The sequence below is a fragment of the Crinia signifera genome, chromosome 7 (assembly GCF_055691185.1).
Source record: "Crinia signifera chromosome 7, ASM5569118v1, whole genome shotgun sequence".
NCBI classification, from domain to species: Eukaryota; Metazoa; Chordata; class Amphibia; order Anura; family Myobatrachidae; genus Crinia; species Crinia signifera.
The window spans coordinates 11,840,484-11,860,405 of NC_139223.1; the positions used below are offsets into that span (position 1 = coordinate 11,840,484).

Genomic DNA, 19,922 nt, shown 5'->3' on the forward strand with positions numbered 1-19,922 from the left:
TTTTCCCTCGCCAACCTTTCCCATGTCGACATTGTGCGTGTTGACATTTTGGTGTCAACTTTTTGACTTAGACACTATTGACCCTATGATCCATACCAAACTGTAGGAATATAAACATGTAAATCAGCTAAATATTAAAATAAAGACTACAAATACATAAAGAGAATTGGAAATATAATTCAATTATTATTATTACTAGGTGATTCATCGAGCCCTACGGGCGCTCTTCACACCGGCGTAAGGGGCTGCGCCCCCTTAATTTGTGAACGTTTGTATTGTGAGACATATGGTTAGAATTGTATGTAAGATGCCTGTATTGCAACTTGAGTTATAGGTGAAATGTGTTAAATAGAGAGCATTTGATTTGGAAGGGGGTGTGTATTGTTTTGTTTAATTAAAAAGCGGTTACAGAGTAAGATGTACATTGATAGTGTGGATGGTACAGTGACATTTGTGGGTGTGTGGGGGGGGCTGTGTGTGCGTGTTGTTTAGGTGTGTGTGTGTGCAATAGTATAGTAGGGTGTTTTTGAGTCAGCGGCTCCCCACTGGCGGAGGTCACGACACAGGAAAACAGGAGGCTCAGGGCCGGCGCCACCACTAGGCAAACCTAGGCATTTGCCTAGGGCGCCGGCCACTGGAGGGCGGAAAATGCCGCCCGGGTACCTGACCTAGCTACGGCGCTGTCTATTTAAAGCTGGCGGCGGAGGCAGCGGGGGTCCCTGCAGTCTATTAAAAATCACGAGCGCTATCCGCCGGGCTATGCGGAAGCGCTTCTAGTGTGAAAACTCTGGCAGCCAATCAGCGTGCTGCCAGTGTTTTCACACTAGAAGCGCTTCCGCATAGCCCGGCGGATAGCGCTCATGATTTTTAATAGACTGCAGGGACCCCCGCTGCCTCCGCCGCCAGATTTAGACAGCGCCGAACGCCAGGTACCGTACCCCCCCCCCGGCACCGGGGCGCCCCCAGCCCGACTCGCCTGGGGCGCTCCGGTGCCTTGCACCGGCCCTGAGGAGGCTGGGTAGTGATAGGGGTGTGTGGGCATAAGGGGGGCTAAAGAGGAGGGTGGGGGACACTGTGCAGCTTCTGCAAGTGGGTGAGGGTCCAGCCTGGCAGCACAGGAGTACAGGACGGTGGCCCTGAGTCAGTGTCTCCTCCTACTGGGTGGGAGTTAGGGTGCATGAGAGCAGGAGGCTGGGCTATGAGGCATGATAGGGGAATGTGGGCAACACAGCATCAGCGACTCCCCAGTGGTGGAAGTTACGGTTCAGGAGAGCAGGAAGCTGGTAGTGATAGGGGTGTGTGGGCATACGGGGGACTAAAGAGGAGGGTGGGGGACAATGTGCAGCTTCTGCCAGTGGGTGAGGATCCAGCGTGGCAGCACAGGAGTACAGGACGGTGCCCCTGAGTCAGTGTCTCCTCATACTGGGTGGGAGTTAGGGTGCATGAGAGCAGGAGGCTGGGTGGTGAAGCATGAGAGGGGAATGTGGGCAACACAGGGTGAGCGGGTCCCCACTGGCGGAAGTTACGGGTCAGGAGAACACGAGGCAGGGCAGTGATAGAGGTGTGTGGGCATGAGGGTTAGTAAAGGTTTTTGGCTGTTGCTGAGTAGGGATAGGCATTGGTGCAGACGCCATCAATGGTTGGCATTGATGGCGATATTGCACCCTGGCATCGATAGTAGTAACATATTACTTGGATAACCATCGATTGTTGTAGCTATCGATGGTCATCCATTATATCTGACTGAATAGGCCATGGGTCAATCAGAACTTGGTGGCGGGACTTCCGGGTGTGGGGGGCGGAGCTATGCTCCGTGTCCCGGCACCTTAAAAAAAATTGAAACTTGATTGGTTCTCCTTTGCCATCTATGTAGGGAAACCATCTGGTCCTCCCACATCGATGGCAAAAGTATTCAACATCGGCCATAAATCATAGATTATTTGAAATTATTGATGGTCGATGGGCATCCCTAGAACTGGAGGAGGGTGGGGGACAGTATGCAGCTCCCGGCAGTGGGTGAGCGTCTCCTCAAACTGGGAGGGAGTGAGCGTGCATGAGAGCAGGAGGCTGTATAATAGTAGTATGTGGGCAAGACATTGATAAAAGTTGTGGCGCTGGTGCAGAGGACCGTGGGGTCACTTCTGGCAGTGGGGGAACCTGCAGCACGGCAGCCAGGGCCGGATTTCCCACCTAGGGGCAGCACCTGCTTGTGGCGGTACAGGATCCCCCATTGTCACGGGGGTACGCGAAATGCGGGAGCGGGGTCGCGGGGGTCCGCTGGGGGGTGGAATTGCCAGAAGGGGGTCAGGGGGTCTGCAAATTGCGGGAGGGGAGGGTGTGCAGGGATCCGCGATTAGCGGGAGGGGGCGGGGGTCCGCAAACCGTGGGAGGGGGCGTGGGGGGGCTTGAATCGCGGGAAGAGGGTTCTGCAAATTGCAGAAGGGGGGTTGTCGGGGTCAGTGAATTGCGGGAGGGGGGGTTGTGGAGGTCCGTGAATCGCGGGAGGGGCGCGGGGGTGCCGCGAATCAAGGGAGGGGGGGCGCAGGGGGGGTGGCGCGGGGGTCCGTGAATCACGGGAGGGGGGTCGCGGGGGTCCGGGGGGGTGCTGGCACAGGGGGGGGGGTGCAGGAGTTATGGTGGATGGTGGCTGTGGAGTAATGGTGGATGGTGGGCATATACTGTAGCCCCGGCTGGGCGGGGGGAGGTGATGTCAAGGGGGTGGAACGTTATACACATGAAAATGTTATACACATAAAACACTGGTCTTTTCCCTAGGGGGGGGCGGGTTTGTGTATGCCGCTGGGCAGGAATGTTATATACACAGGGGATGAGTGACAGATCTGGCTAAATATATAAGAGATTTATACCCTTTGTTAGTCTATTACACATATTCAGTATAATTATCTGTATTACTATACTTTATACATATTTTATACTATACTAGCTGAATACCTGCCCTTCATTACTGAATTTCAAGTATTATTTTTTTGCGTTTAGCTTTAATTTTGAAGGACTTCCTGGTTTAACTACATTTTTAGTCTTTCCTTCACGCAGGCTGACAGCAGGGACTTGCGGTGAGGTTGGCTGACAGAGGAGCTGACTCTGGAACAAGCAACATACAACTAGCCATGGGAGAAGCAGACACTCCTCACACCACATACACACCAGACACTTTCTAACTCTGCCCAAAGGTCATGGTGGCACAGACCGTTACTGGGGTCTACTGGAAGTGGTAGTCTGACGGGACCAGAGGAATTCTCCCTGGCCATTACAAGTGTGGCGTGCTGTTTCTAAAGTGAGTTGAAACCACGTAGGGGCACTGTCTGATATCAATATGTCCTCCACCTTTGCATTTGAAATTCTATGCGACAGCGTTTCTGAAACCGGCCAAAAATCAAGGCGGGAGGAGGAGTTATGGGGATGTGAATAAAATGTAAATTCCCTGGATTCTGGATATAATAACACCATGGGTTAATTAATTAAAATTTGTAGGTTAAAAGAGATATACTAGGGGGAGTCTTTCTTCCTCTAAGAAGTGGGGAGTGTGGTCTGGAAGTATCCAACGCAGGGTTAATGGTAACATTAAAGTCACCGATGATTATCAGCGAACATTCATATGTGCATATAATGAATTGAAGAAGGGTGCGTCAGGACCCGTAGGGGCATAAATACAAGCCAGAGCAAACGCTCACTTTCAATATCCAGTTTTAGAAATACATACCGGTCTTCAGGGTCAGCTCTCTCTTCTATTACCTGGAACGCGTTTTACCTACTATATAGACTGATCCCTCCGCTAGATTTGGAGGTATAAGATACGTGTTTGTGATTATAAAGTGTTATGTAAGGCATTATTGTCACCCAATTTCCAGTGAGATTCCTGGAGGAATACAACATCTGGTTTAAATCATTTAAGATGCTTCAGTACTTTATTTTTCTTCACCCGGGTTTTTAAGCCCTCTACATTCCACGTTAAACATGTAAGCCGTGTTTTCGGCTTAGTCTTATTTGTATTGATTTGTGGTCTGAATGTGATTATCCGATACCTGATACCTTTTTGGATGGATTTCAACTAAAATGATATCTCATAGAAACCCCGCATCATGTCCCTCAGACAGATTGGGGGTGCAGTCCGTCCCATCGATATTGCTCCTGGCTTGTCCCATCAATCATGCTCCTGGCAAGACTCCTCCTAGAGGGCGAACGTATCCCTTTTTGCTCCCTGAGACACTAGTGATGACAAGTTATATCAAAGAGAACCTTACCAAGGGGTTCATCCGACCATCTCCCTCACCTGCTGGCACAGGTTTTTTCTGACTATGTGCCTGCATTGATTACTGTGGGTTGAACGAAATGACAGTAAAAAATCGCTACCCACTACCACTTATCAACACATTATTTGATCGTGTCAGTGGAGCTACTGTACCATTTTTCATGAAGCTAGATTTAAGGGGTGCCTACACCCTCATCAGGATCTGATAGGGTGATGAGTGGAAGACAGCCTTTAAAACCAGAGATTTCCATTATCAGTACCTCATCATGCCTTTCAGACTCCAGCTATTTTCAAACACTTCGTGAAATTTATCAAAGACTTTTCTACCATCGTTGCCCCCATCAACACTCTCACTAGAAAAAGGTGCCAATCCTGCCAGGTGCCCGGAAGAAGCTGTTCAAGCTTTTCACCATCTGAAGCAAAAAATAATTTCAGCCGCTGTACTGAAACAGCCGGACACGTCGCTACCTTTTATCCTTGAGGTAGAAGCTTAATCTGTCGGAGTAGGAGTGGTTTTGTCACAAAGAGCTTCAGATCTCTATCCTTGCGGGCAGTGGCGTAACTATACCTCCGCAGCCCCCGCGGTGGCGGGGAGGAGCAGAGAAAGTTTGGGCGCCGGGGGTCTGCGGGGCTATAGTTACTCGCTGCTGTCTCTGCCGGTACCTGCCTGCCGTGCCCGGTGCCGTCACGGTCCTGACTCCCGTCTCTCCCAGCGCTGGCTAGTGGCTCCTGCTGCTATAATGAAAATGGACAGTTTTCTGTCTGCAGTATGGGGGCAGCCATTTTCTAAGAGACTTTTCATTATAGCAGCAGGAGCCACTAGCCAGCGCTGGGAGAGACGGGACCGTTACGGCACCGGGCACGGCAGGCAGGGACAGCAGCGGGGGGCGGCGAGGGGAGGTTGAGTGGGGGCGCCCAAAAAATTTGCGGCGGGGGGGCTCAAAATTCGTAGTTACGCCTCTGCTTGCGGGTTCTTCTCCCCAAAATTCACATTCATGGAACATATTTTTGCCATAGGTTAGCAAGAACTACTCTCCATCGAATTAGCATTAGAAGAATGGAGATACTTGCTTCAAGGTGCGTCTCATGAGATTACTATTCTGACTGACCACAAGAACCTCCTGTATTTAAAGATGGCTCAGGTCAGTGCTCTTCTTTTGATGATTCTATTATAAATTGTCTTTCTGTCCTGGGTCGCAGAACTGTAAGAACTGTTCCTGGGAGCAAGAAAAGGAGTTGAGTTCCACGGAAAAACATCTGATTATCGATCCCGTGTTATGCTCTACTATTAGAGTACATTGTATACCTTCAGCAGGAAAAAAGCTTTGTTAGACCAGCTCCTCCAGTGGGCACATGCGTCTTGATCACTGGTCACACTGGCATCCAAAGACCTTTGAGTTCATAGCCAGATCCTATTGGTGGCCTACCTCATAGCTTCATGTTCCAAGTGTGCTTTGATAACAGCAGTCAGAATATATATATATATATATATATATATACCTGTGTATATATATATATATATATATATATATATATATATATATATATATATATATATATATATATATATAAAATGTAATATTTTGTTTCATTGATACCAAACGGCTGCAATTTTGAGAAAAACACGTTGATCAGTGAGTACTGTAAGTCGCTGATCCTTGTGTTTTTCGACTGTGCCAGATAGGTTGAATGTAAATTAGACCAAAAAATGCTCCTGGGACACAAGGGGCTCCCACTACCTCCCCACTATCTCCACCACTCATGTTATCCTGTATTTTCATTTAGCATCACTATCAATCCTGTTTCTTTTGAATTCTCATCACCGTGGCTTCTGCAGAATCCCCTGCTCTAGTATTTTCTGAGCAGAGGCCACTGTGGTGAAACTAGTGAAAGCACATTCATATATGTTCTTTCTTCTCTCCAGAGACCAGTACTACGATAAGCCCTCTCATCCACCCTTTCACTGCTATTTGGCCATCGGATGGACAGCAGAAACCAAGAGACACACACACATGTCCATTGGAGTAATCTTTACCTCTCATCAACCTCTATGATGCATGGCTATTTGTGATAAGCGGATATACAGTACCAGAAGACACTCATTACTAATTTTGAGTGATTATTATATATAATGTATTTGAACACCATTTTTTAAATATTGACCTAACTTACACTATCCAGACACCAATCTGGTATATGTACTGTATCACTACAGATTAGAGATGAGCGGCGGGCACATTTTCGTGTTTTGGATCTGGATTAGTTTTGGCAAAACCACCCTTGTGGGTTTTGGTTTTGGATCTGGATTTTTATGAAAAAATGCTAAAAATGGCTAAAATAACAGAATTTGGGCCTGTTTTTGCCCCTAAAGTATTATTAACCTCAATAACATTAGTTTCCACTCATTTCTAGTCAATTTTGATCACTTCACAGCTTACAAAATTGTTTTCATTGACTGTAGTTGGGCCAAAAGGGTATACCGAGGTAGCTGGATGACTAAGTTAAGTGACAGCAGTGGGCATCACATACATGTGGACCTTACACTTCCAACCTGGCAGAGCGGCACTGCAGGGGCAGACAGGGTGGCAGTTTAATAAACTACCCCAAAAAAAGAGAAATGCTCCAAAGAGCAAAAAATTCAAAGAGGTATCGGCCTTGTCATGACTGGTGGTAGCAGCTTCAGCACTTGTATCAGGTTGCTGATCTCCCACTATTTCCTCCTCCATTATCCTCCAAAAATGTGTTTTTATTTTATTTATTACTTTTATTTCTTTTTCTTACTTTACACTGGACACAGCCTGTCACACTGGACACAGCCCCTGGACACTGGACACTGCCCCTGGACACAGCCCGTCAGCCTGGACACAGCCCCTGGACAATGGACACAGCCCCTGGACACAGCCAGTCAGCCTGGACACAGCCCCTGGACAATGGACACCACCTCTGGACACCGCCCCAGGACACAGCTCCTGTACACTGGACACAGCCGTTCACACTGGACATAGCCCCTGGACACTGGACACTGCCCCTGAACACAGCGCCTGGACACTGGACACTGCCCCTGAACACAGCGCCTGGACAATGGACACTGCCCCTGGGCACAGCCCCTGGACACAGCCCGTCACCCTGGACACAGCCCCTGGACAATGGACACCGCCCCTGGACACAGCTCCTGTACACTGGACACAGTCGTCACACTGGACACTAGATATAGCCCGTCACACTGGACAATGGATATATGCCATAACACTGGACAATGGATATAGGCCGTCACACTGGACATGGGATATAGGCCGTCACACTGGACACTGGATATAGTCTGTCACACTGGACATTCGATATATGTCGTCACACTGGACACTAGATATATGTCGTCACACTGGACACTAGATATATGCCGTCACACTGGGCAATGGATATATGCCATCACACTGGACACTGGATATATGCCGTCACACTGGACACTGGATATATGCCGTCACACTGGACACTAGATATATGCCGTCACACTGGGCAATGGATATATGCCGTCACACTGGACACTGGATATATGCCGTCACACTGGACACAGTCCGTCACACTGGACACTAGATATATGCCGTCACACTGGACACTAGATATATGGCGTCACACTGGACACTAGATATATGCAGGGGCGGATTGGGAATTAAAAGCAGCCCGGGAAATATTTCGAAACGGCCCCGAGGGGGGGACCATTTGCGCGCCGCTGGTGCGCAGCTCTTTTTGGGGTGTGGCCTAGTGATATGGGGGTGTGGCCTATTTCAACTAGGTCACGCCCCATTTTCGCTGCTGTGGTGGCTTTAAGCTGGAAATATTCTTTATAGCAGTGCTCGCACAGGCCAAGCTTCATTCGCCACGCAATTGCTGAGGTCAGCACTATTGTTAGCAAACTCATGTAATACTGGTAGACAACTGGAAGGGTCCAGAAGATTCGGTGCCAAGGAATAGGGTGATAGCAGGGACAGAGAAAGCTGCTCTGCCCAAAGTGACTGGAGTATCAAGTCAGAAACCACTGACCCCTGTGTGTCATCAGGGAGCCATTGGGCACCCACTCAAAGCAGCAAACACATTAGGGAAGCCACACCATGCTTCATGCAAAGTGCACAGTACACAGGGATCAGCTCTATAAAGGAAAAACTGCAACAAAACCACACAGCTATGTGTTGTGCACTGTACGTACTGATACACACTTCCCTACTTAGGTTGCAATGGATACATTCATACCATACATGTACGGGATACGGTCATTTAGCAGACCACACTTAGGTCGACAGTCATTAGGTTGACCACGTTGGGTCGACAGGGGGGAAGGTTGACAGGGTTGTAGGTCGACATAGGTCAAGGTCGACATGGGTTTAGGTTGACAGTAGTTAGGTCGACGTGGGTTTTTCACTGTTTTTTGAGCTGACATGTGCCGACAGGCGGTATTTCATGCCCTACCATCCACTAGGGCGTGGTGGGAGAATAAAATAGTGTGCCGAGCATCGCAAAGCTAACGATGCGAGGGGCTGCGGTTCACCTTCAACTGTGTCCATGTCGGCGTTCGGGTAAGAAAAAACAGTGAAAACCCCATGTCGACCTACAACCCTGTCGACCTACAACCTTGTCGACATTCCCCCCTGTCGACCCAACATGGTCGACCTAATGACTGTCGACCTAAGTGTGGTCTGTTAGATGATCCACACTCACATATACTACTGTACATTATAGCACTATGCAGTCTGTACTCCTTCCATAGAGTGTACTGTTACACAGCTAACCCCCTCTCAGGGCAGCACATTCCTCAGGTACACTTATACAGTACTTAAATGCAAAGAAAACCAGAACGTTTCCTCTGCCTACACGAGAAGAGGTGCAGCTACACACAGATTATGTACTCACGGGGTTACACACAATCAGCTGCTGCAGGCGAGTCTCTAAACCAGCACGTCCGTGTGTGCACAGGGGAGGGGGCGGGGCTTCCCAGGAGGTAACTCATTCACTTCCAGGCACTTTTTATTTGCTCAGGGGCGGATCCAGGATAAAATGATAGGGGGGGGGCACCGTGATAAAAAAGGGTTTGGGTGGGGGAGGGGCGGTGTTAGTGGTGCCAGTGTACATGCTAAGAGAGCGGCAGGAGAGGGTGGGAATGGAATTAAAAATAGGCCCTGGCATTTAAAGTACGCAGGCCCACCATGGCGACAAAAGTAATGGATGTAGTTGCGCGCGCGCCAAAGGCACGCTCCAGAAAAGGGTGTGTGGCCACTCAACAGGGGGCGTGTCAACACCATATACAACTTCTACACATTATGCAACAAAATACTAGACCCCATTATACTTGCCCCCTTACACATGATGCCAAATGGATTGAGCCAAAATTCACATAATGCCACATGGATTGTGTCAAAATTCACATAATGCCACATGGATTGAGCCAAAATTTACATAATAACACACACGGATTGAGCCAAAATTCACATAATGCCAAATGGATTGTGTCAAAATTCACATAATGCCACACGGATTGAGCCAAATGCATAAAATGCCATACGGATTGAGCCAAAATTAACATAATGCCACATGGATTGAGCCAAAATTCACATAATGCCACACGGATTGAGCCAAAATTTACATAATGCTACACGGATTGGGAAACAATTCACATAATGCCACACGGATTGAGCCAAAATTCTCATAATGCCACATAGATTGAGCCAAAATTCACATAATGCCACACGGATTGAGACAAAAGTCACATAATGCCACATGGATTGAGCCAGAATTCACATAATGCCACACAGATTAAGCGAAAATTCACAATACACTTCATAAACAGGGACATTGTCCACCAAAGGCGCGCATTAAACATTTACACCATAGGGCGGTATTCAATGAGGCTGATTTGCCAGGTTTTTATGGCGATTTTGTGCTGTATGGCGAATTTCTGACTAAAACGGTGAATCACCCTATTCAATGACCAGATGGCGAATACATTTCAAGGTTTTTTCACCATGATTCACGGAGTAGCAATCGCTATCTTTTTATGGTGAAGTGGAAGGTGAACTTTTAAAATAAAGTGTTTTGTTTTTTACAATTGGTGTCAAAAAATCTGGAATTTTATTCTGAGGAGGGGCATGCTATTTATATTCATGTGCTGTAAGCACATGAATATATATTTAATAAAAAAAAATTTTTTTTTTTTTTTTTTTTTTTTTACACAGACCAGCCAGCAGGGGGCCGGAGCCGAGCCGCTCATTACATATTCATATATTCACTTCACCCGATCATTACATATGCATGATCGGGTGTAGTGAATATACCCGGTCCCCTGCTGGCACCCCCGGGGGGCAGCCTGTGCTGCCTGGCACCCGGGGAGCCCACCTCCCACCCACAAACGATCTGGGGCAGGCAGGGAGACTTCCATCTCCCTGCCTGCCACCGTCCTCAGGCTCCCTGCGGCGTTCACCGCAGGAGCTCATATTCGCCGGTCAGGGGCAGCGAGCCCCTGAGTCGTTGAATACCGGCGAGGCTCCGGAACGCGGCGACCAGTGGCGAATGTGCAGCGAATCCTAAACAGGATTCGCTGCACGTCGCCGGTATTCAATTGAATACCGCCCATAATGTCCATTACACGTTAAGTTACACGCCATTATGTCCATTATGTGTTATGCCAAACACCATAATGCATTTTCTGGTGTGAGGGGGAGAGAAAACCACCCCTCCCCCCTTTAACCAGTTATCTCATTTAACCGGCTATATCTTCGGAACCAGCTGACCCATTTACATGAGACAAGTATTATATTGAAGAACTTTTGGGTGGGCTTTGAATGATTTTGGACCAGTGAAACTGGAACATTTGGTTCCAGAGTAAAGGGCCCCATACATCAGCAATTAATTGTGACAATTTTCAGATATGGAGATGATTGCCACAATTAATTTTAGATGTGTGGGCTCCCCCTTTTGGCAATCCCAATCAAAATCGCCAATCGATTGCTTAATCAGGTTTTTAAACATGCTTAATAATCTGGTATTATCTGCAGATCTTTTTTTATATGTGTGGGCATTCCCAATTCGTCTTCTTCATCTATTTACATTATGAACAGCTGAAATGACAATCGATTGGGGCAATTTCCAGATATGAAGATGCAATCTTTAGATGGAAAAATCTGCCGATCACTGAAATAAATCTGTAATGTGTGGGCAAAGTCAGATAGATTGTAAAATCCATTTATCTGGCCAAAATATCCCTATATCTGAAAATCCATAAATTGTGATTGCTGATGTATGGGGCCCATAATCTGCCCTCAAAATCATGAACAGCCATGAAATTACATTTCAAAATAAAAAAAATTGGTTTACACGCAATATCTCTGGAACCGATTGATCGATTTAGACCAGCCTGGTATCATATTTGCGATTTGGAATTTAATGATATCAACCACAAGCTTCTGTGATGCCAGGGTGGGAACTGGCAGCCGTCGGAACCGGGTGGGGTCGGAATTGACGGGTCCCATATTATCCTATGAGGAAAAAACGTTACAGGTTTGCCAGGCGATATCTCCGGTTCCTGGGGGGCTAGAGACACGGGGCTGGGCTCGTTGGAAAGCCCTGGTCCTCAGCTACAAAATAAATGACAGGAAGCACGTGCCCCCCCCCCCCTGAATCCGCCACTGTATCTGCTCATGCTCAGGTTGAGCCAACATAGCTGCCTGTGCCAGCGTATAGTGATGTGCCGATCCTGTTGTTGATCCCCAGCATGAGAAAAACTCCTGCGCTGCTCTGGGGATCATGTGAGCATGAGCTGTGGGAGGAGCTGCTGAGCTAGTAAGTTCAGCTGCCGGGCGGAGGGGGAACGGGCTGGGGAGGTGCTGCGTGCGTATGCGCAGCAGCCCTCCTGCGGCCATGTTTGCTGTGGGCAAAGTGCCGGGCTGCGGCCGCTAACCGATGAGATTGCGGTCAGGAGGCAGTCCGCGGCCCAGCCAGAGGTTAAGGCGGCCACTTTATGTCACTTACGGCCGGCCCACCGGGAAATGGCCCGGTTTCCCAGTGGGCCAATCCACCCCTGGATATATGCCGTCACACTGGACACTAGATATATGCCGTCACACTGGACACAGCCCGTTACACTGGACACTGGATACAGCCCGTCAACCTGGACACAGTCCCTGGACAATGGACACAGCCCCTGGACAATGGACACAACCCATGGACAATGGACACAGCCCCTGGACACTGGACACAGCCCCTGGACACTGGACACAGCCCCTGGACACTGGACACAGCCCCTGGACAGTGGATACAGCCCCTTTACACTGGACACAGCCCCTGTACACTGGACACAGACCCTGACACACTGGACACACCCCCTTGTATTATGGACACTGCAGCCCCTGTACACTGAGTGTACAGTCAGCAGCACTGCAGCCCCTGCGTGTGAGCACTGCAGCACCTAGTTTTCAACAAAATAAAAAATCAGTCACTAAATAAATCACAGCACAGGGCACAGGGCACGGAGCACAGATCCCAACCACCCTCTTCCTTCTCCTATATTGGAGTGAAGATGGCGGGCCGCGCGCGCGTCTTATATAGAATCCAGATCCCGTGAGAATCCGACAGCGTGATGATGACGTTTTGCCTCGTTTTCGGTCCGGAATTCAGGCGGGAACTCCCGAGCCGGCTCGGATCCTGACTCGGATCACCATATTTGGATCTGACGGATTCCGGAGATCCGGAACCGCTCATCTCTACTACAGATATTTTGCTGTTACACATTTTCTTGTATTGCGCGGATACACCCGCTCTTTTGGAGCTGTCTGGATGTTTGATATTGTATTTTTATATTATATATATATATATATATATATATATATATATATATATATATATATATATTTTGTAACACTGTAGGGGAATTTGGATGCCTTTTCCTGGGGTAGAAGGCAGCAATCAGCAGCTGAGAAATCATACAAGTCCAGTCTTTGTGGTGCAACTGGCCACAACCAGTTTTATTCAGCAGAAAATAAAATAAACATCAAAAGAAAATACCTTGCCTGTCTGACACTAACTATACCTAGGATGCTCCTAACTGTCACTAAAGAAAACACAAAAGTTTCCCAGTCAACACTGGGTGGCTCACTTGTATAAGGCAGCTTGTTTCTCACACAGAGATTCTGCAGTCTCCCCAGGCAGTCTGTACACACTGCTCAGTCTGGCAGACTTTTTCTCAGCCCACTCACCGCTTCTTGCTGGTCAGCCCCCTGTGAGGCCAAACACCTGTTTCTAAAAGGTGTAAGACAAGAACCTGGGACAAATATACCTGCCTTCAAACACTACTCCAGTGTTCTTGTCACATATCCCGCTCCCCTGTTTCGACCTATGGGCTGGAACATTTCTAGCCCCCAAACAGAAGGTGCGGGACAATGCATCTGCATTGGCCAACTGTGTACCTGGTCTATGTTCGACCGTAAACTTAAAATCTTGCAATGCTAGAAACCATCTAGTTACCCGAGCATTCTGACCTCTGCTTACATACATCCATTTCAAAAGGGGCATGATCTGTCACTAGCCTGAACTGTCTTCCCAATAGGGACCTCAAGGTATCTAATGCCCATTTAATGGCCAAAGCCTCCTTTTCCACAATGGCATACCATTTATCATGCTCATTGAGTTTCCTACTCAAGATGATGGGGTCCCCATCTCTGGTTTGGGACAGCACAGCCCCTATCCCTACATCTGAGGCATCTGTCTGTACAACAAATTCTTTTGAAACATCTGGTGTTGTCAGTACAGGTTGTGAACACAAAGCCACTTTTAACGCTTGGAACGTTTTTTTCTGCATCAGAGTTCCATTTCACCATATTTGACTGCTTACCAAGGGGTAAGGTCTGACAACGGCACTGCTGTGGCTGCAAATTTAGGAATAAATCGTCTGTAATACCCAGTTATTCCCAAAAAAGCCCCGTTTTGAATAGCATCGATTTTATTCAATTGGGGCTTAATCAGACCTTTACCAATGGTGAAGACCAAGTACTTAACCTCCTCCATTGCGAGGCAGCACTTCTTTGGGTTAGCAGCAAACCCTGCTTCTCTGTTTGAGTCATTGAGTCCAATATTGCTTGTACTTTAACCAAATGGGACCCCCAGTCCGTACTGTGAATTACCACATCATCCAAATAGGCAGCTGCATATTTTCTATGGGGCCTAAAAATTGTATACATCGTCCGTTGAAAGGTTGCTGGGGCCTCATGCAACCCAAAGGGTAACATCTTATTCTGGTGAAGCCCCTCCGGAACCGAAAAGGCTGTTTTTTCTTTTTCAGTTACAGCTATCTGCCAGTAACCTTTAGTCAGGTCCAATGTGGTGAGAAACCTGGCTGTTCCCAGCCTTTCTATAAGCTCATCCACCTGGGGCATGGGGTATGCTTCAAATTTGGACACCTCATTTAATTTACGAAAATCATTGCAAAAGCGTATGCTACCATCTGGCTTCAGGATGACAACTATAGGACTGGACCACTCACTGTTGGATTCTTCTATGACTCCAAGTTCTAACATGTTTTTAACTTCTTTAGAGACAGCTTCTCTCTGAGCTTCAGGAATCCTATATGGCTTTAAATGACCCCAGACCCCTGGTTCTGTGACAATGTCATGTTCTATTATGGTCGTTTGGCCAGGCAGCTCTGAAAATATCTCCCTATTTCGGATGAGAAATTCTTTAACCTGATTGTTCTGTTCAGCTGACAATGTCTCTGACACCTTCACCGCGGGAAGCAACTGAGGTGAAGACGCCAAAGAGCAAGGCTCCGCTGACAGAGACAACCTATCTTTCCAGGACCTTGCATTCCACAATGGGCACCAACACAAGAACTCTATCCCCCGGAGCAAATTCCCAGATCTTGGCACTCCGGATTCATACCCTCTGTTGAGCACTTTGGGGCTGTTCTATGTGCTTTCTGACAATAGGTACCACGGCTGCAATCCTATCCTGCATTTGTGATACTTGTTCAACAACGCTTTTATAAGGGGTGGGTTGTCCTTCCCACATCTCCTTGGCAATGTCCAACGGCCCTCTGACGTGTCTACCATACAACAAATCAAACGGCGAAAACCCAGTAGAGGACTGCGGAACTTCTCTGATGGCCATCAACAAGTAGGGCAACAAACAATCCCAGTTTTTCCTATCTTTGTCAACAACCTTTTTTTAACATACTTTTTAATGTTTTATGAAATCTTTCCCCCAACCCATCAGTTTGGGGATGGTAGATAGATGACCTGAGGTGGGTGACCTTAAACAATTTGCACAATTGGTACTTGTTTCCTATCTGGGCGCCCACTAAGTTAATTGAGCACCATGCTATTCTCCGTAGTGAAATCTGATCGCATCGCATCGTACACATACACGATATTCAACGATGCGATGCGATGCGATGCGATCCGATTCGATTTCCCATAGGAAACAATGTTAAATGGCTCAATTTAGCCAAATTATCATAGGAACAATAGTAAATGGGCCAAAAACACCCCTGAACATTGAAATGTCCCCCCAAAAGTAGTTGACGCCACCCCGCCATCAACGTGAACCCGAAGCGTGGCGAGCGCAGCGAGCCCGCGAGGGGCGGCGGTACGCGTCCTCCGACCTTTTCATGCCCTACTATCCACTAGGGCGTGGAGTGAGAATAGAATAGTGTGGCGAGCGCAGCGAGCCACCGAGCCCGAAGCGTGGCGAGCGCAGCGAGCCCCGCGAGGGGACGCGGATACCTTCACAGGTAAACGCGTCCCTTTGCGGGCTTCCCAGGTGTCCGCGTCGCCATGGACACCTGGGAAGCCCGCGAGGGGACGCGTATAACTGTGAAGGTATCCGCGTCCCCTCGCGGGGCTCGCTGCGCTCGCCACGCTTCGGGCTCGGTGGCTCGCTGCGCTCGCCACACTATTCTATTCTCACTCCACGCCCTAGTGGATAGTAGGGCATGAAAAGGTCGGAGGACGCGTACCGCCGCCCCTCGCGGGCTCGCTGCGCTCGCCACGCTTCGGGTTCACGTTGATGGCGGGGTGGCGTCAACTACTTTTGGGGGGACATTTCAATGTTCAGGGGTGTTTTTGGCCCATTTACTATTGTTCCTATGATAATTTGGCTAAATTGAGCCATTTAACATTGTTTCCTATGGGAAATCGGATCGCATCGCATCGCATCGCATCGCATCGTTCAATATCGTGTATGTGTACGATGCGATGCGATCCGATTTCAGTACGGTGCCGTACGTAGAAAACCTGGGCGCCCAGATAGGAAACAAGTACCGCACAATTCTTTCATGACCCTTGACATAAATGGAGTACTTTGGTCAGTCAAAATTTATTTTGGTATTCCCACTCTACTGAAAACCTGCACCAGTTCCCTAGCTATCACCTTGGTTGTGATAGTGCGTAAAGGGACAGCCTCAGGATATCGAGAGGCATAGTCTATTATTACCAGGATATACTTATGGCCCGAGCAGATTTTAACAAGGGCCCCATGAGATCCATGGCTATTCTGTCAAACGGGACATCTATAATAGGCATGGGACCTAGTGGGCTCCTGAAATGAGGTCTAGGGGCATGATACTGGCATTCAGAACAGGAGGAACAATATGCAGACACTTCTTTATACACCCCTGGCCAAAAGAACCTTTGTAAAACTCTTTCAGTGGTCTTTTCTGCCCCAAATGTCCTGCTGTAACGTGACTATGGGCTAAATCTAGTACCGTTCTCCTAAAAGGCTGGGGAACTACCAGCTGTTCCACCACATCCTCACCCTTTTTAACGTGGTACAAGAGCTCATTACAAATAGCCATGTGGGGATAAGAAATCTTGGCACCTGGTACCACGGGTTCCCCAATAACAACCAACATTTTCTCTAGCCTTCATTAAAGTAGGGTCCTTTAACTGTTCAGACATAAACAAATCCTTCTTTACCTCCAGATCAGGCACTACTACCTCTCCGTGTCCAGCAAGAGGGACCTCACTGGACTCCCCATCTGTCCCTTCCCCAGCCAAACTAGCAAAAGGTAAAGGGTCAGAAGGTTCAGAGGACACACATACATCCACAAAATCATCGGTATTAACTACTGGATCTTTACTTCTCCCATCTGTGGCTAAACGTGATTCCCACAGTTTCCAAAAATTAGGAAAATCCCTCCCTATTATGGCCTCATGCACCAAGGAGGGGACCAGTCCTACTTTCACAATTGCTGACCCGCAACAAGTTTCTCTATGTACTTCAGCAGTGGCATAATGTTGGGTTTCCCCATGTATACAAGTAACCCCAATAGGTATTTGCTGGACCTTTAAGGGATTCACTAACCCACCTTTCACCTCGGTAACCAAACTTCCTAGCTCCACAGCCATACAGGAGGTCATATTACCTCCTGTATGGCTGTGGAGCTGTGTTGCTGTCCCAGATGTCGTCTTGAAAAAGGACTGACTTATGTCCGAAACGTCGACTCAATGACTGGTCTCACTTGGGTGATGTATTGAATAAAAAAAATTTTTGGGTACTTTTGGAGTGTGCACACTTGGTTGATTTACCTGGATCAGCCCCCTGGAACTATATACGGTACACTAGTGGTACTTTAAGTGGAGCACCCCACTGTTGATTTCTGGATTGGGAGTGCGGATTCTTGCACTATATATATATATATATATATATATATATATATATATATATATATATATATATATATATATATATATATATGTAGCCACTGGTGACGTCACAGGGTATTAGTCTGAACGACCACAGAGAGGACCCGCACTCCCAGCAAATATTCAATCAGGCACTCTTGTGCGTAGTTTATTCAGCATAACAGAAAAATCAAAGGCCAATACTCATCATCATTGGAGTACAGCGGGGCTGAAGACAGCGGTGGGTACAACAATCCACAATTGCCCTGACGGGCCGTTTCGGTGCAAAGGCACCTTCCTCATAGGGCATCAACTGTTAACTAACCCTGAACAAACTTAAATAACAACAAGTAATGTGGCTCACCTGTTCCAGGGCGGTCCGTCATGTCTCTGTCTGCACGTATCCTCACCAGTATTCCATCCGTCCATTTTCTGCACGCTGCCGTGGCGTCCTCTGTCGATGACGTCAGACGCCGGAACCAACCTGCATACTAATGTTGCGGAGGACACTGTCTGAGTTCCCGTGTCCCTGAACTGACGTCCACCCTCGGTAGCTATGGTGACGAAAGATGCAAAAAGAAAATAAGTAAATAAAGCAAAATAGAACAAACTTTACAGTAAATGGTGACCACAACTATAATGGGAGACTAATATCTATGATATATGGAATCTAATATCAAACTGTCCCCATAATGTGGCTTTATACCAAACTTATCAATTTCACCACGCTTAGATGGGACATGATCAGGAATAATGAAGTGTAGGTGTAGGACCAGAAGGTCCGACAACAAGTAATAATCAAAATTACAATGTTACAGTATATAGCAGATAGTGTGGAAAATTGAATACCTGGCTCCAATCACAACACTCATAAATACATAGCTAAGCTAAACTCCTCATTAAGGCCGTTCGGCGCCATCGTTTCGAGTTCATATATCCAGTAGCTCTCCCTACGCAAGAGAGCTTTATGTCTATCGCCACCTCTTTTCATGGGGGCTACATACTCAAAAGGTAGGAATTTGAAGTCCTTTAATTGGTGTCCTGCCTGAGCGAAGTGTCTCGCAACAGGGGGGGTAGTGGGCTCGATCTTTTGTAGTGCCTTTTTAATTGAAGACCGGTGCATGCCGATCCGCTCTTTGAGCATCCTAATGGTCTTACCCACATAAATCATGTTACATGGGCACTGAACCATGTACACGACAAATTTTGTTTCACAGTCCATATGATGTTTAATGGTATATCTGCGGTTAGTCAGTGGGTGTTGCCAGCTGTCTCCAGTCACAAGGAACTTACAGTTCACACATCTCATACATTTATTTGCTCCAACTCTCTGGTCCAGCCAGTTGCTTTTCCTGACCGCTTTGGGTCCCACATCATTATAGACAATTCTCTGTCTGATATTAGCACTCCTCCTATAGCAAAAGAGGGGTGTGCTCTGGCACTGCTGGCCTATTACTGGATCTGTTTTCAGAATATGCCAGTGTTTAAGTATTGTGGATCTGATGAGGTTGGAGTTAATGGAGTATGTGTTAGAGAAAATCAAGCGGTCTTCCTCTTTCTTTTTCTGCTGGGGTGCTAATAGGTCTACTCTCTTCAATTCAAGGCATCTCTTTTTGGCCTCCATCACTTCCCCCTTATCATAGCCTCTATCCAAAAAACATTGTCCCATGGCTTCCAAGGTCTCCTTAAGTTTTTCTTCATCTGTAGTGATCCTCACAGCTCTTACGAGCTGGGAAAAAGGTAGACCTTTCTTTAGGGGAGCTGGATGAAAGCTGGTTGCCAGTAATAGACTGTTTTTGTCTGTTGGTTTTTTGTAGAGGCTAGTTGAGAACTTTAACACATCTACAGACACCGTAACGTCCAAAAAGTCAATTTTCTCACTGCTGCATGAGTGTGTCAATCTAATGGAACCAGGTATTAGATTCAATTTTTTCACAAATTTAGCAAGTTCGTCTTGGGTTCCAGTCCACACCATGAAAAGGTCGTCAATAAAACGT

The 19,922-nt window shown here is 47.4% G+C and overlaps 1 protein-coding gene across 1 annotated transcript in view; it reads right to left on the minus strand.

Moving 5' to 3' along the window:
• The window catches only part of LOC146021066 (uncharacterized), a 59,820-nt gene extending 42,667 nt beyond the window's left edge, over positions 1-17,153 (minus strand). Inside the window, exons 1-2 of the mRNA XM_083154867.1 lie at positions 17,007-17,153; positions 14,610-15,042 (exon numbers count right to left, since the gene is read on the minus strand). Of these exons, the coding sequence (XP_083010993.1) occupies positions 14,610-15,042; positions 17,007-17,153 (580 nt within the window). The remainder of the gene's footprint in view (positions 1-14,609; positions 15,043-17,006) is intronic.
• Positions 17,154-19,922: the final 2,769 nt, after the last annotated feature.